This window comes from Pezoporus occidentalis, unplaced genomic scaffold, assembly GCF_034315485.1.
Source record: "Pezoporus occidentalis ecotype Australia unplaced genomic scaffold, CSIRO_AGI_Poc_V1 ctg301, whole genome shotgun sequence".
NCBI lineage: Eukaryota > Metazoa > Chordata > Aves > Psittaciformes > Psittacidae > Pezoporus > Pezoporus occidentalis.
The window spans coordinates 254,604-270,340 of NW_026914953.1; the positions used below are offsets into that span (position 1 = coordinate 254,604).

General features: G+C 47.8%; 2 protein-coding genes across 10 annotated transcripts in view; one reads left to right on the forward strand and one right to left on the reverse strand.

Annotated features, from left to right (window-relative positions):
• Positions 1-15,737, reverse strand: part of THOP1 (thimet oligopeptidase 1) — a 330,697-nt gene that overhangs the window by 188,238 nt on the left and 126,722 nt on the right. Inside the window, exon 1 of one of the 2 annotated variants that reach the window (XM_062627553.1) lies at positions 7,674-7,677. The exons of the other annotated variant lie outside the window; for it this stretch is intronic. The gene's annotated coding sequence lies outside the window, so the exon portion shown is untranslated. Of the gene's footprint in view, positions 1-7,673; positions 7,678-15,737 lie in introns of those variants that run through there. 2 annotated transcript variants of the gene reach the window in all.
• Positions 1-15,737, forward strand: part of ARHGEF18 (Rho/Rac guanine nucleotide exchange factor 18) — a 45,637-nt gene that overhangs the window by 8,984 nt on the left and 20,916 nt on the right. For 2 of the 8 annotated variants that reach the window (XM_062627540.1, XM_062627534.1), the window contains 5 exons: positions 258-338; positions 1,068-1,173; positions 1,637-1,811; positions 12,678-12,745; positions 14,276-14,339. In XM_062627540.1, coding sequence (XP_062483524.1) covers positions 258-338; positions 1,068-1,173; positions 1,637-1,811; positions 12,678-12,745; positions 14,276-14,339 — 494 coding nt within the window. Of the gene's footprint in view, positions 1-257; positions 339-1,067; positions 1,174-1,636; positions 1,812-6,728; positions 6,873-12,677; positions 12,746-14,275; positions 14,340-15,737 lie in introns of those variants that run through there. The other 6 variants (XM_062627533.1, XM_062627536.1, XM_062627537.1 and 3 more) reach the window with 6 other exon arrangements.

Genomic DNA, 15,737 nt, shown 5'->3' on the forward strand with positions numbered 1-15,737 from the left:
TGCATGGGGAGGTCACCGGTCTACCTAGGACGCACACACCACTTCATCCCCTGAGGGGCCAGTCCCTGGGGTACCAGAATCACTGCATTCTTCCAGTGAAACCAGCATAGAATCAGGAGGAGAGGTAGCATCGCACGTGCCTCTCCTGTAGCTCTTAACGTGCTCCTGCCCCATCTCCCGCGATGAGCCTTTCTGCAGACCCAGAAGTTCTGCTCTTGTGCCCTTTGCTGAGGGTCTGATGTCTTTTCCCCACACAGGGCGAAGCAGAGGGCGCACGTGCGAGAAGGCAGCGATTCCTCCCAGCAGAACCTCACCTGGTTTGAGTTCCTGTCTAATGAGTAAGTGAGACAGAGGGTAACCCACGCACCTTTGATTCCCAAAGCGGCCTGATTTGGAGCCCACCTCCATAAAGCTCCACTGCCCTGCTAATACTGTGTGCAGGGTAGAAACATAGAATCACAGTTAGGGTAGGAAAGGACCTTAAGATCATCCAGTTCCACCCCCCCTGCCATGGGCAGGGACACCTCACACTAAACCATGGCACCCAAGGCTTCATCCAACCTGGCCTTGAACACTGCCAGGGATGGAGCATTCACAACCTCCCTGGGCAACCCATTCCAGTGCCTCACCACCCTGACAGTAAAGAACTTCTTCCTTATATCCAATCTGAACTTCCCCTGTTTTAGTTTTAACCCATCACCCCTTGTCCTGTCACTATAGTCCCTAATGAAGAGTCCATCCCCAGCATCCTTATAGGCCCCCTTCAGATACTGGAGGCTGCTATGATGCTGGTATCTGCAGTGGTGCAGCCAGAACTGGGGCCTTGTTGTGCACGACACTGAGCAAAAAGAGACAGCCTCAAATTACACACATAATTGGACATTTCAGCTCCTTATTTGCAAGTCTGCAATGGCAGGACTGATGCTAAACCAGATCCTCCAGGAGATAAAAAGCTCAGAGATGGGGTCCTAAAGTAAGGCTTCAGGTGAACTTCATCCGTGATCTCCCTGAGCTGGGCTTGGCCGGTTTACTTCCCCTTAGTTAAGAGGTTTCTGGTCGTGTTCCAGGAATGAGGACAGTGGAAAGAGCGATAAAGCAGAGAAAGGCACGAAGGTGATGCGACGCCTGAGTTCCCTGCGGAGCCGAGTCACTGGGTCCTGGCAAAAGGAGAAGGTGAGCAAGAGATGCTGGATTCAGGGAAGAAATTGTTGAGTTCTTCAAACAACAAAAGGGATCTGCCCCAGGGACCAGCAGTGTGGCTTTGCCTGTGCTGTGATGCACTGGACAGGGTGATCCCTGACTCTCAGCCCACCTTGCTCCAGGGCACGTTCTGGCTGCTCTCCTGCTCTCTTAGCACAAGTTGTGCAGACCAAGAGAAGAGCCCTTTGCTTGGGTGACTGCCTGGATCACTCAGTGTGGCAAGGAGGGGAGCCTGCAGGGCCCCATGGGCTGCAGTGCCGTGTCCTGCTTTTCATCAATGGACCAGAGGGACTGGCCCAAGCCTTAGGAAGGCATCTGGGAGAAGCACTGCCACCCCAAAGGCTCAGGCACAAAGGTGCCCACTGTACTTACAGGGAACGCGTGGGCAGTGCAAGGGCTGTAACAGAGCTGTGGGGTTTCTTTTCTCTCCTTCCAGGGTAAGAACAAAGAGCAGCCAAAAGACAGAGAGAAGGAGAAAGAGCCAAAGGAGCCGAAAGAAAGGTGGAAAGAGATCAATAGGCACCAGCTCGTGCCAGGGGTCTTCTCCAGCTGCACCAGCTGCTCTCTGTGTGCCAAACCCCTTGTGAATAAAAGTGCTCTGCAGTGCCTGAGTGAGTATGGCTCTGGCCCAGCCTGGCTGCACCCCGCTCCCCAGGCTCCCCTCTGGCGCTGCCATTCCCCTGCCCAAAGCAGCCTCTTGGCTTGCTTCCCTTTTCGCCTGGCTTGGCTGTACCCCGCACCCTGCTTGGCCTGGCTCTTTCTCCACATAGTCAAAATGAGCTCGGAATCCTGCCTGGCAATAGTTCACCCTCCTTTTCTTTGGCCACTGGACCGTTTCCCACCCCTTTCCCCCAAGGAGGATTCCAGGTCCGCTTTTCCTTTAACAATTCCTATTTTTCCTCCACAAAGCTCTGCTCCCTGCTGCCTGAGGGAAGCTGGATCCTTTTCACAGCTGCAGTGATAAGTCAGCTCAGCATCTGGCCTATGCACAGGCACAGGGATCTCTAGAGCATCCAAACCTTTATTAACCAACACAAAGCGGTGCCTCCCAGCACCTGCATGGGTGAGATTGTTGCTTTCCAGATGTAAGCTGCTCCTTTGGTAGTGTGCATGGGACTCTGTCCTCCTACCACATTCACTGTGGCTTTGCTGCACGGCTTTGGCTGACGGACAAAGCCTGTCCCTCCTCTTTGGGGCAGGTACTCAGAGCACTGAAGAACATTTTAATTCTCAAAGGGTTGTCTTTGGGCAGAGAAAATCTCCTGGAAACGAGCTCTTTCTCTACCCTGCATCCTCAAGCAATGCTCGCTCTCCAGTAAGAGGGTCTCAGAGGCAGTTAAGGTCAGTAAAATCTTCTTGGGACATAGAAGAACTGGCTGCCCTTGGACATGTGGTATGAAAAGCCTATTTTGCCTTCAGGCTGGCTGAAGGGGAATAAGAAAGGAGCACAGCTAATAGCCCTTGGCTGTTAGTGAACGTTTTGCAGGTGTCACAGCAAAAACTAGGAGGCAGGGAGCTGAATAAGAGCAAGTGCTGTGTGGATGTTTAGAGATAAGCCAGATGTTACAGGAGGAGGCAGAGTTATGCCTTGTCGATCCTGCCTGAGGAGCCTCCTAGCAGAGGCTCTGTTTGCGGTCCTGCACGCTGCTGTACATCTAAACCTGGGAGGATACAGATCTTGATGCCCAGAGCACCAAGAGCCTGGAGCCGTGCTCAGTGTGGTCCTCTGAGGTTATTGCTAGTGTGAGCGATTCTCCTCTGGACAGCTGCTATGGAGATCTGTGGAGTGTGAGGAGCTGGAGCTAGCTGTCACAACAGGAGAAAGGCTCGTCATATCGTTAATCCTAATTGCATGGGGATTGCACATGAGTTATTGCAACTTCGACCTTGTTTCTCAGCCCTTCGGTGAGGAATCTGGGCTCTTGACTCTTGCTAACATTCAGGAGAAAACCTCCAAGGTGGCTGAGGATCTGTTGTGTGCGACATCTCCTTTGGCTTTCTGGGGGGCTCGGGCATGTGCTGCCCAGGCTGAGGCGGGAGCTCCTTTTTGCATGTTCCCTTTGCACTGTCTTGAGCTGAGGCTCACCAGTTGGGCCGGGTACTGAAGATGTTCATTGAAATCAATGTCCTGTCTGTGGTTAGATCCGGACCGGGACTTGCGTGGCAGCCGTTAGCCTGAGGGGTGCCTGCATTTGGATTATGTTGGGATGAAACCTTTGCGAGCTGCTTCTGGGTTGATCGTTACCTCGCTGGCTCCCCTTAGTGCAGTTCGGAGCTGTGTGGGGCTCCCGAAAGCGAGCTCCAGGGCCACCGTGTAGCCACAGGGGCACGTTCACTTCTCTGATGCGTGATGTTCTCATTCACACTGGTGTGTGAGCTGCTCGGTGGGGGCTGTAGCTGCTGCCAGGACATGTGGCTGCTCCTCTTGTTTTCTCCGCACGGACTCGCATTTCACCATCCGTACCCTTCGGTGCTGGGCCAGCTCTGGGTCCATCTCCTGGTCAGGTGCTGCGGGTTTTATCTCCGGGGTGGTTTTAACTGCAGCACCACCACGCGGTACAAGACAAAACAGACTCGGAAAGAGAAGACAAGAAAAGGTGGTTAAAGAAAGGGATGAGCAGAAGCCAGGGGCAGGAGGCATGGGGAAATGACTGGGAAGCCTGCGGTCTTTCCACTGTCAATAGACACAAAAGGTCTGGTAGCTTCCATGGCTGTGATGAAATAGAGAAGCGAGAGCTCTTCATAAAGTAACAGCAGGAGGAATTCTGCTTTTAGCTCAGGACCAGGAGTCATTGCTCGTGCACGTGTGCTGTGAAGGCGGGCAGCCCAAGCAGCCCTGAACGTGGCAGCTCGTTTCCCTCTCCCACCCGATCCCTCCCATCCATCCTCACACCACGCTGTGCAGTCAGCCAGGGAAGGAGGCTGTGGTATGGATGCAGGAGAGTTTCTGCAGCTCCAGTTTCCGAGTCTCACAAATGTGATGTCTGGAGCCCGGCGGGGATGAGAACCAGAGCGGAGCGATTGCAGGCACTGGGAGCTCGACAGCAGTGGCCACCCAAACGTCACTGTTCTGTAAACTTTGAGCTGTGAGCCTCTAGGTTTATCGTTCACCTGGAAATGGAGAAAGCTCCTTTTGAGCCTTCGCTGTCAAGCGTGGGGAAGGTTTTGTGTCTAAATTAATCCTCTCTTATAAACATGCTTCTAGAGTTTATGCAGCAGGAGTTAGATGAGTCCCAGCACAGCCCTGACAGGAGGAGAGCTCTGTGCCATGGAGCTGAGCCAAGGATCTGCTGTTGGAATACAGATGGCAGGAGGATTGCTTCCCTCCTAGAGACTTGAGCTTGAGCACCGGGGTAGAGGTGGGTCTTCTACATCTTTTCATAGCTGAGAGTTGTATCTCTAGTACCCTATGAGGAAAACAGGGAGGTCAGATGGACCAGACTCTTCCAAAGGAAGCCTGTAGCCACAACGAAAGCGTTTGGCAGGCTTCAAGTTCTTCTTTAAGAGAAGGTGCTCAGTTTGATGAATCCTAATACTGGTTATCCCAGACACTGGACTGTCCACTTGTCCTAGGCTGACCCTTGCTGGCTGCATCAGTATACAGTGTGATTTATAACAGGTTGCTGTAACAACCAGCCTCCAGGACCCGTATGAGGCACGTTGTGAAAGAGGTCTGGAGAACCATTTCCATTCAAACAATGGTTCTGTGGGTAGATGGAGGACACGGCTCTCTGCAAGGCAAACATCCTGCACCGTGCTGCTTGTTGTGTAAGGAAGGGAGGCCACAATGGCTTTCGGTTTGGACTTCAGTCTGAAATTCACCTCTCACTTGGCACTTGTGCCCCGATGCTTTTGCTTTTAGTATTCCCAGAGCAGCACCAATAAGCTAATAGGGGAAGGAGAGTTTTGGCTTTGTAGTAAGCAGGAATTACTTTTTAACCTGAAAATTTCTGCTCGTAGCCCACCCCGAGTCCTGATAAATCGGAAAAGCAGCAGGGAACCTGGAACTTTGCATTTCTGGAGAGAGATGCAGCTGCCAGAAGGCTGCTGTGGTTGGGGGGGAGAAGGAAGGAGAAAGGCAGTTTGCTTGCTGTAACACGATGACAGTGACAAATGGACTGGGAGTCCCACTTGGAAGAGGCTTTAGAAGAGGAAAACTGATGACTACGCTATTCTCAGTGCTCCTTTTCTGCTTTTTCAGTTTCTTTGTGTATCTGGGCAGTTCTGCCTTCACCTGAACATCTCCACTGTGCAGCTCCTTGCGTTCCCTCACAAAACCTCAGCATCCTGTACACTTGGCTGCCTGACACTAACGCACCTGCAACCCGTTCAGTCAGAACTCTGCTGTTACTGCAGAACGAGACAGGATTAGAAGGTCGGTGCGCAATGCAAACCTCGCTCTAAGCTAGAGCCTTCCAGCTGGTTCCCGTGCCAGGCTTTGCACTGCTTTTGTGGAGATGCCCTGGGGGCAGCAGCACAAGCACAGCGCGTTCTCTCCGTGACAGCTGTAGTTGGGCAATCTGCAATGCTTTGCTTTTGTATCACAGCAAAGCCCAAAGCTTGAAGTGCCGAGGTTTAACCAGTCACCAGTTGACAGCTGTTTGCCCCTCTTTAAGGACTGTTTCCCTGTAGTGCTGAAAGGCCACAGTAAACTGGGACCGAATTGGATTTAGCTCTGTACAGCAGCAGCACAAAAGGCATCAGTTCTGAATAGCCTGCGACTATAAGCCAAAGAGGAGAAAGAAATCAGCTGCACGGGTCCCAGCGTGGAAGCCAGAGACAAGATTTGTCCCATGGTAGGCTAGGATTTGAGCCCGTTTCCAGCCCAAACAGCAGCAGGTTCTTTCAAAGCAGCACGGGAAAGCCAGGAGGTGGATTTGGAAAGGGCGGCGTTGTTTTATAGCCGTGTTCTACGCCGTGTTTCCACGCTGGATGTTTATGATCTAAAGCAGATGGACCCGCTGTCAGAGCTGTAGGCCCTCGGAGGGAAGGTGACATGAAGGGGGCCTATAGGGATGCTGGGGAGGAACTCTTCATTAGCGACTGCAGTTATAGGACAAGGGGTAACGGGTTCAAGCTTAAACAGGGGAAGTTTAGATTGGATATAAGGAGGAAATTCTTTACTGTCAGGGTGGTGAGGCACTGGAATGGGTTGCCCAGGGAGGTTGTGAATGCTCCATCCCTGGCGGTGTTCAAGGCCAGGTTGGACAGAGCCTTGGGTGCCATGGCTTAGTGTGAGGTGTCCCTGCCCACGGCAGGGGTTGGAACTGGATGATCTTGAGGTCCTTTCCTACCCAAACCGTTCTGTGATTCTATGATTCACGCTAAGCCCCGTGCACTGCGCAGCACGAACCGCGTTAAAGCTGCCACTCGGGATGCTACAGCCGCCCCCCGCGCTTGTGCTCCGGCGGCAGCCAGGCGCTACCGGAGGGCAGCTCCCCCCCCCCCGGTGGGACGTTGGTACCGCCCGGGGCACGGGACGGGGCTGGCGGCTCCCGGCTCCCGGGGGCGAGTCCACTGCACCGCGGGGTGGGGCAGGGACCCTCCCGTCGGCGGCGCGCAGGCGCGCACCCGCTTTTCCCTTCTGCTTCCGGGACACGGAGGTGTTTCCTGTTGCTGTGGCGGCGGCTCCCGGGACCGAGAGTGCACCCGGCGGCTCCCCGGGGACTCCGGTAAGAGAGCGGGGTGTCAGCGCGCCCGCCGGCGCCCCGAGCCTCGGGCCCTGGCTCCCCCGCTGCGCCCTCCCCTGCCGGCAGCGGGGGTCCCCTCCCCGGCGCAGTGCGAGGCCGCGGCCCCCGGTGCCTACGGCGGGGCAGCGCCAGGCCTGTGCTGAGGGGGGCTCGGCGGGGGGAGCCCGCCCCGCCGGGGTTACACAACGCAGAGCGGGGAGGGGGGGACGGGACACGGAGTTTTGTCGTCCCTTCCGTGACCGAGCCCTTGGGGTTTGTGGCTGTCCCGACGGGAGCAGCTCCAGGTTTAAGCAGGGGGACAGGGTTGTGAAGATGCAGTCTTCGTCGTAGAAACCCCTTTGGAAGGGCTAAGGAAGGAGCTGGAATAACGCCGGGAGCGTGAGGGGGGCAGGCTGGTGAAGCCGGTTGGCTTCATGCGACAGCTCGAGTCTGAGCATCCTTAGGAGGATGATCGTGGGATCCTGTGCCTCGTCTGCTTGGTGGTTGCGTGCACAGCACCAGCGCTGCAGCAGCGGGAGAAGTCTGGGAAGTGCGTGGAATGACCTTAAATGTGTTAATTAAAATGAAAAAGGTGAGAAGTTCTCCTTGCCCACAGTTGTGATGATTGACCCGTTTTTAATATTCCACAGCGCTGGCGGATTAGGGAGAGGAGCAGGAGATGAAATCAGACTGGAGGTGTAGCTCGTGTGTGCTGGAAAGGGAAGCCTGGTAGGAGGTAGGAGTGGTGATGGATTTTGGAGGAAGAGAGGGGAAACAGGGAGTGATTCAAACAAAAAGCTTGGTGAGACGGCCCTGGTGCTGTATTTGGGTTTGCTGCTTTCATAAAGAATCATAGAAGGGTTTGGGTTGGAAAGGACCTTAAGATCACCCAGTTCCAACCCCCCCCCCCTGCCATGGGCAGGGACACCTCGCACTAAACCATGGCACCCACGAAGCAATGTTTTTGAATCCTGTTTGGAGATTTTGTGCTGTGGCTTCATTACTGTAGCATCTGTGTCAAACCAAGCTGCTCCTCAGTTCTGTTCTCACTCCCCTTTTAACAGAGACTTTTCCATTTGGCTTGCTTGCTGTATTTCTTTATAGAGCCCAAAGGTAATAGTTTCTCTTTGGTACGATAAGAAAAAGAACCCAAACCCATGGAGCAAGGCTCTCAAACAGGAGCCACCAGACACTGTGTGTTGTAGTTCCACCTAATGTTTACCTATGAAATGTTTTACATACCTTTTATGATGGTCATAGTTGCTGCTTCAGTTCTGTAGCGTTCCTGGAGAATGGGGGAAGGGTTCAGCAGGAGGGAACTGAAATGGCACTGGGATTGCTTGTCGGATACCATGTGAGTTTTGCCTTGCGTTGTTTAAAACACAGAAGCATCGCTTGTTCAGTTTGGGTTTCTGTGCTTAAAGGGCCACCAGAACCTGCAGTGCTGGGAATGACACAACCCCACCCCCCTATCCGTCCAGCTGATATTTTGACAATAGAACCAGATCCAGGGAGAAAGTAATTATAGGTTGTTTTGGAGACAGAGGAATGCTTTAACAGGGAACTGAAACTTGATAATTTAGTGGTGTTGCTCTCTTGCGCAGCCTGGCTCTGTCTCAGAATGTGAAGCATCCCATCACCCTGCACCCTTCCACTTTGGGGTTTCTGTCTCTGTGTAATTAGGCAAATTAGCAAAACAAGTAAACACCGGTCCCCAAAGCCACTAGGACAAAGTTAAATCTGCTCCGAGATTCTGGAGATACCTGACCTGGATTTACCGAGTACGCAAGCTTCACGTTCCCCTGAAGCTCCTCCTCCTTCCCGAGGAGGTTGATCACAAAGGCACCCTGCTTTTTCTGGAATGCTGTAGCAGTTGGAAGTGTTCCTCAGCTGTTGTGTTGTGTGTGTCTATGTATAAATTCAGGGCTTGTATTCTGTATTATTCATATGCAAGTTGTTTCCTTTGTCAGCTCAAGAGAGAGGAGTTACTTGGTATGGTGTAAGGGTGAGGGAAGGGGTTCTCTTTGATCCCTGAAGCATCAGGTGTTTGAAAAACAGGCGAATTATTAATTTCACAAGAAAACTATTTAGACCCTGGTGCTTTTCTGTTGGTTGGATTTAACAGGTCGTGAATATATCCGTCGCATTAAAACAGTGCCTGAATTCCTTGGATCATTAGAATCACCCTTAAAAGGTGTCCCTGCCTGAACTTAGCTCTGTCATTTGAAAACACAAAGCCCCCCATATATTTGAGGGGTGGGAGAGGAGCGTTAGTCCCATTTTAGATTAATCATAACATACCTGTCTTTGTAGTTGTTTGCAAATGGCCTCTCAAGAGTTATTTTATTGGGCAGTACTGTTCCAGACCAAAGGTCAGGGTCATAATACTCATAATATCTGGTGACTCATAGATTTGTCCTGGAATCCAATTCTGGAAGACATTTGTAGGACATTGCCAATGTCTGATCCACAGGGAGGTATTCCAGCTGGGGGAGAAAATGTATTTGCTTGCCCTTTTCCAGGGAGGTTCATTGCCCTCTTGCATACTGTGGATCAGGGTTATGCTCTTGGGCATTGTAATGTGTTGTCCAATAAAATGCTCTGAAGTTGTAAATTAGTCTCTGTGAGCCTTTGGGGAAGCATCTCATTAATAAGGAAAGGGGGTTTTATTCTACCAAATGTTAATTTTATTGCCCTCAATGGTGAACAGGATCTTTTATGATGTTTATGAGCCTCTTAAGTACTTCTTTGCTGGATGAGGCCCGTGTTTCAATTAGTCTATCAATGAGCAACGGGCCATCGCTAGCACTAGCCCTCAGAACCCTTCAGAGGCAGTGACTGTAGTAAGAGGATGTGGGATATTTAAGCCCAGAAACAACCAAGGTGGGTTTGCTTAATTTTCATGTGATTGCTTTTGTACCTTTAGCTCTGATAGTGCTGGTCCTGTCCCAGTCCTGTCAAGGTAACCCAAATCCTTGGACCTTCAAGGTGTGTAGGCAGTTTAACTGGTGTTCTCATTGCTTGAATGAAATCCTTTGGAGGATCTGTTTTTCCCTGCCATATTACTCTTATTGCCATTCCAGTGAGTGATTGAGGGAGGAGAAAAGGAAGAGCCTTGGTAGCTCCTAGTAATAATGTAATAATAAATATATATATAATGTATAGAAATCATATAATGGTAAATACATATATAATATAAATAAATAAAGCTCATAATAATAATATACTACTAATGAAATACCTGGAAAGGTATTTTTCTCAAACTGTGCCTCTCCAGTGTGCCAACATAACTGTCCATTTCACTGTCGTACCATCCCAAATTCCTGATCAGAATAAGACCAGATGCTACCAGTGGCTGATGGTACATGCAAAAATACTTTCCCTTGCCAGTTTGGAGTTTCCCAATGCTTCTTTTCTTTGGATGCCTTTCTGAGGTTAGATATTTATTATTTCTATATCCCTCTCACAACCCTTTATATGAATCTCTGCTCTTAAATATCAGCCTCAATGTGTGCAGGTTCCCTTTGCTTCTTCACTGTCTTCATGCTTCTCTTTGCTGTTTTCTTGACCCCTGCAGTTCTCTAATGCTCAGCTCAGAGATGCTGGTCAGAAGAGTAAAGAGATCTTACAAGCCAAAAAAAGAAGGGAAATTAAACTCACAAGTATTCAAAGCTTGTTCTCATCCGTAATCGGAGAGTGCTTGGTTCAGCACTGTCTGCAGCAGTGGTTGAATAGGGAAAGCCAGTATATTTTACCAAAGGAAGTATGCTTGTAAAACAGGCTGATTCTTCTGGCAGTTTTCAGAATTCTCTTCTTATGTGGGCAAAAATAATGCCCCTGGAAGTCATTCAGTTCATTGCATTTCAAACAGTCTCTTAGAGAATCAAGTCCTTGGGTTTGGCTGCATTTTCATGAGGCTTTTCTGTAGCATCTTCCTGTTTTCTAGTATGTTCTCTCCCGTTGTGTCAAGAATCTTTCAGCAGCATAGGAAACTATTAAGTATGCCAGCTGAGTAAGTGAAAAATGCCTGCCAAGAGGGATATAAGCTGTTAAGTTTAACAGAGCAAGTGTCTGATTTTAAGATTGAAATACATTTTTGAGTTGATATCCCTTTTGCAGTCAGCATAACAAGGTACCCAAGCTTTTGAAGTAGAGAATTGGTCCTACTGATCATTAATGGGAAAAGAATTACCAGATATAATCACTGAAGATAGGTAAATGTCAGGGAATGTGAATGTCTGGTCCCTCCATTGGCCTGGTCTATCCTGAAAGGAGCTTGGTTGTGAGCTCGCCATGAATCCAGCCCAGCCTGGTGTCACGGAGAGCCTTTTCTTTTTCCTTTTGCATGGTGATTTTTGTCCTACAGTTTGCTCCTTTGTCTCGGGAGGAAAGGGCTTTCCATTGTCAACAAGTTGTTTGGTGCTGAGGCACGGCTTCATTTTCTGGTGATAGGTGGAGGCCTTATCAATGCTGAAGTAGCAAATGTATGTTTGTTATTCTTTACATAGCTTTAACAAGTGAGGAGTTCCGATACATTTCTGTCACGCATTTGCAGAGGCACGTACATCTGAAATTAGATCCAGTGCCTTTGGTTTTGTTGCATGGGGTCTGGTATTGGTAGAAATAGTACAAATAATGGAGAAGTTATGGGCAATGATTGGTTTTGGGGACATGTTTTGTGTGGCAAGCACTCAAAGTGCCACGTTCTGCTCTTACCTCCCACCCTTGTGGATGTGGCAGAACATGGGGTCTGTGCACTCAGTCGCTGTCTTGTTCTACATCTTTATTGCTTTATTCGTGTTTAAGGCCTAGTGAGCATTTTGCTGCTGTTCTCAGTGGTTTAGTGTAATCAGGGAAAACAGAAGTGAGCATTTCTCTCTGTTAGCCGGGAGCTTCGAAGCAGATCACCAGTCTTGGCGCCAGGCGCGGCGGATGCTTGTGTTTGGATGTAGAGACCTGAAATAGGTCTGTGCTTTACACATAAACACGTATTTCTCTAGCAGATACCATATTCATCTTCCCAGTTTTGTTCTATTTCTCTGTTAAGGAGCACGTTTAAATACACGGGAAGAAATAAATCCTGGTCTCCTTTACAGCCTGAGTTGCTGGTGTCCTGGGTCTGCTTTCGATGAAGGATCTTATTTTATAGATGGGCAGAAGGACGGCAGAAAATATTTGCCACTAGCAGTTGTCATCCTGTTTTCTCAAGCAGTAGTTATTATGAGGGGAAAAAAAGAGATTAGATTTCACTATACTATTAATGGGATTATGCTTTTGGGGCTGCTTTAGTTCATCTGCAGACAATTCCTTTGTGAAGCTAGAAAAGTGGTGATGCACTGATGATGGGAATGCTCTGAGGATTCTGTGGTGCATTTTGATCTTTATTTACTGTAGTTACTTCAGGTCCTACCGATACTCTATGGAGAAAGGCAGCTATTCCTGTGGAGCCAAATAAATGCAGCTCTTGAACGGTATCAGTTTTGACTTGAGAGACTTGGAAATAACATTTGCAAATAAGAGGAAAGCAGTGTTGTGGCTGAGCAAAAGTTAGGCAGAATACTGTTAGTGCAGTCAATAGCATCTCTTTGGGTTTGCATGTGTGGATTGTATTATCAGTTGTTCCGAGCCTTATTGGAAAAGCTTGAGCATTTGGTGTAAAATGAAGAACAGGACATACACAACAAGGATGCTCACTGAAACACCAGAGCTTTCTCTGCATCTCTTCCAAAATTCCATCTTTTCCTGTATCGTTTTTCCTTTCCCTAGCTGGGAACGACAAGAATAATTTCAGTTTTGTGTGTGTTTCAGATTGTGCAGTGAATGTCCATAAGAACTGCAAGAGTTTACTGGCTGAATGCAGCAACATCAGACCCAAGGTGGGGTTTAAAGTTCGTTCTTCTTTTATAATAACAGTGCTTCACAATTTAGTGTGTTTTACTTTACAGCAGTACAGAATCTTGCCCTGCATCTTCAAGACATCAAAGGGCTGTTAACTTGTCATTATAGTAATTTATGACGGTGTATGTAGGGAAACTAAGTGAAATGTATTGCTGCTGTACTGAGTATCACTTAGCATTGCTCATGCCTGTCAGATCTGCAACTAACACAAGAATGCTCATTTTCTGAGAACATGATTAAATTCTCTGGGACCTCTGGATTTTATGCACCTGTATTTTAATATGTTAAAGCTGAGGGGTGGAGGGGAGTTTGTTTGTAACAGTTGCCTGTTATTTAGAAGCTAGGCAATGAAGAAGTGATTTTGGTTTTGAACTCTGGCTAACTTTATATCTTGCTAAGCTATTCATTTGTTATCTGTGTCAGCGTGGTGCCTGTGATTGCAGTCAGGTCACAGGTTGGGCTCAGATAGCTGCTGAGCTGCCTTTTCTTTGTTATTATTATTATTATTCTGGTATTGGTTTCAAAAATAATTTCCTTGCCTTATAACTAATTACACCCGAGGGAGTTTGAGTTTGGTTTAACCTGCAAGTGTTGATGATTTCAGTGACTAATAGCAGATTAGGGAGTACTGTGAGCGGGGGGAAGAGAGAGCAGAGCAGCTGAAACCTGGGCAATTAGAGGTTAGAGGAAGTGCTTTCAGTCACTGGTGATATAGAATGTAACTCTTGAGGGCAGAAATGGTCTTGTGGGGGTGTTGATAAATACTTTTAAAGTGCTCTATGCGTTGTGCATTTTCCTTTTAAACTGGAAAAATTCACTTGCTCTGATGCTTCCATTTCCACTCCTTACCATCTCACAGACTGTAATGGTGTAGTCAGCCCTGACAGACCACTCCTGAAGAAAGCAAAGAGGCTGTGGTAGTACACATGATGAGGACTGAAGTCAGGAATGAGACCCTTGAAGTGAAACAAGCCTCCCCAAAAGCCATTCATTACAGACCATAGAATTTACTTAATTTCTTGGCATCTTTGATAAATTGTATCTCAATGAATTGCAATATCTTGTGTTGTAAGACTGGGAAAGTTGTACAGGTTACCAAAGATGCAGTTTTAAATGGGCAGTCTAAATTTTGGTTGAAACTGGCTGGGTTAGTTTCATTAGTGTTGCTGTGAGCTAAATGGCAACAAAGCATAGGTAAAGACTGTGTACCTAAAGGGTTTGCTTTTAGTTCATAAGTTATTTATTATTACAGCTTGCATTCAGTTGGAACTTCACTCTTTGTTCTATTTCATCTGATCTCTGTTTGATGGGATTTTTATACAGTGTTAATGTCTATAGGGCATTTGTCTGGAATGTGAAAAAATCAAAGCTGTCACCGTGGCAAAGCTTTTCTACTTTCAGTACACAGCTTCACTCGCAGTTAGTGCTGTATGGTAGAAAGAACAGGATTCATTTTGGACTGAAAGTTTGGTCTGGATGTGTAAGAATATTGTCTTTTTTTCCTATAGCAGAAAGATTTGCAGCACAGACCTTCTGGATCTCCACAAAGTTCGCCCCAGTGCATTTCCCCAGGTTTGTACTAAAGAATGATTTCTGTGCTCAAGGCTTATCTGTTCGATTGTATTTTTTTCCTTTAATATGTTTTAAAGGCTATACACAGTGTGTTATTGAGGTATAGAAAAGGTCTCTTTTAATAAGATGGCTTCATTTTTTTTCCTATTGGGAATGGCTCAGAGGCTCCTAGCAATCTCCTGTGTGTTTTTATCTCTTTATCTTTTTATTTTTCTTTATACCTTCTTGCTGTGTAACCTCAGAATATCACGGTGAAAAGGGATCAATAAGCTCGTTTTTCATTGATTGTCTATTCTCTGGCCTCTGAAAAGACTAGAACTGTGAACTTTGTTTTACATCAGATTTTCATAATTGTCTATTTAAAACTTGCCTGCAGCTAGTGGTTGCTAGAAATCTCTAAGACAAGCTAGCACTAATGGTCTGAACAGAAATCTTTGTCGAAGCAAAGTGGGAAAAGACATCTGGGAGGAAAAAAAGAGAGGAATGAACAGCTTTATTGCAGCATAAGCTTTGAAATAGCTTTTTGCTGCTGGAAAAGACCATCATGGTCACAGGTGTACTATTCCAATAGCGTTCTGATTTTTAGATGGGATGAGGTCTGCATTAACAGAAGAGGCTTTTTGGCTCTGGGGTGATTGATTGTAACCAGAGCAGAATTACTTTCTGCCTTGCAGTCGATCCATTTGGTTGCTTTGATGGCTGTAAGAACCACAGCTGACATGAATGTCTGAGTATTACTGTATGTGTTTCACCTGGTTTTGTTAGGTATCATCTGACTTGCATTGCAAGGTGTCCTTTGTGAAACAAGGGTAAGAGGACAAAGAGTTAGTGTTACAAGAAGACAAATGGCTGTTTGCCTTACCAAGAATGCTTTTGTGCATTTAGGGGAAAGTGCAGGGACAGTAGGAAACAGTAAGGATTAATGAAAATAGGAAAAGTTGGCTGTAGGGCTTGTCGTTGAAACAGCTCTGTGGTATACAGTCTGGTCTGGTTTGACAGCTTAACAGCGATCGATGGGGACTCTCAGCAGTGTGCAGACAGTGCTAATTGAACTCAGAAAATGGCTTTTTGCTGGTGCACACTCTGCTAGGCAGCCAGTACTTGTTTTCCATGCTCAAAACCAGAAACTGGGAGGTAAAGGAACAGTTGATAGCATGAGCATTGTCTTTACCTGCGGGGTAACACTGCAGAGTGCAGTGTCCAGCAGAAAAAAGCCAAAGAAAGGTATTGTGTCCATGTAAAAGAGAAATACAGTTTAAGAAAGCTGTAAACTGTGGTGTTTGTGTGTGTCCCCCATCCCTCTCCACATGTTTTGCCTGTGGGGATTTTTAGAGTTGGCCTTTCATTGTGAAACAGATCTTTATGTTCTTGGCTTGTAAAGCACAGCAAGAGAACATG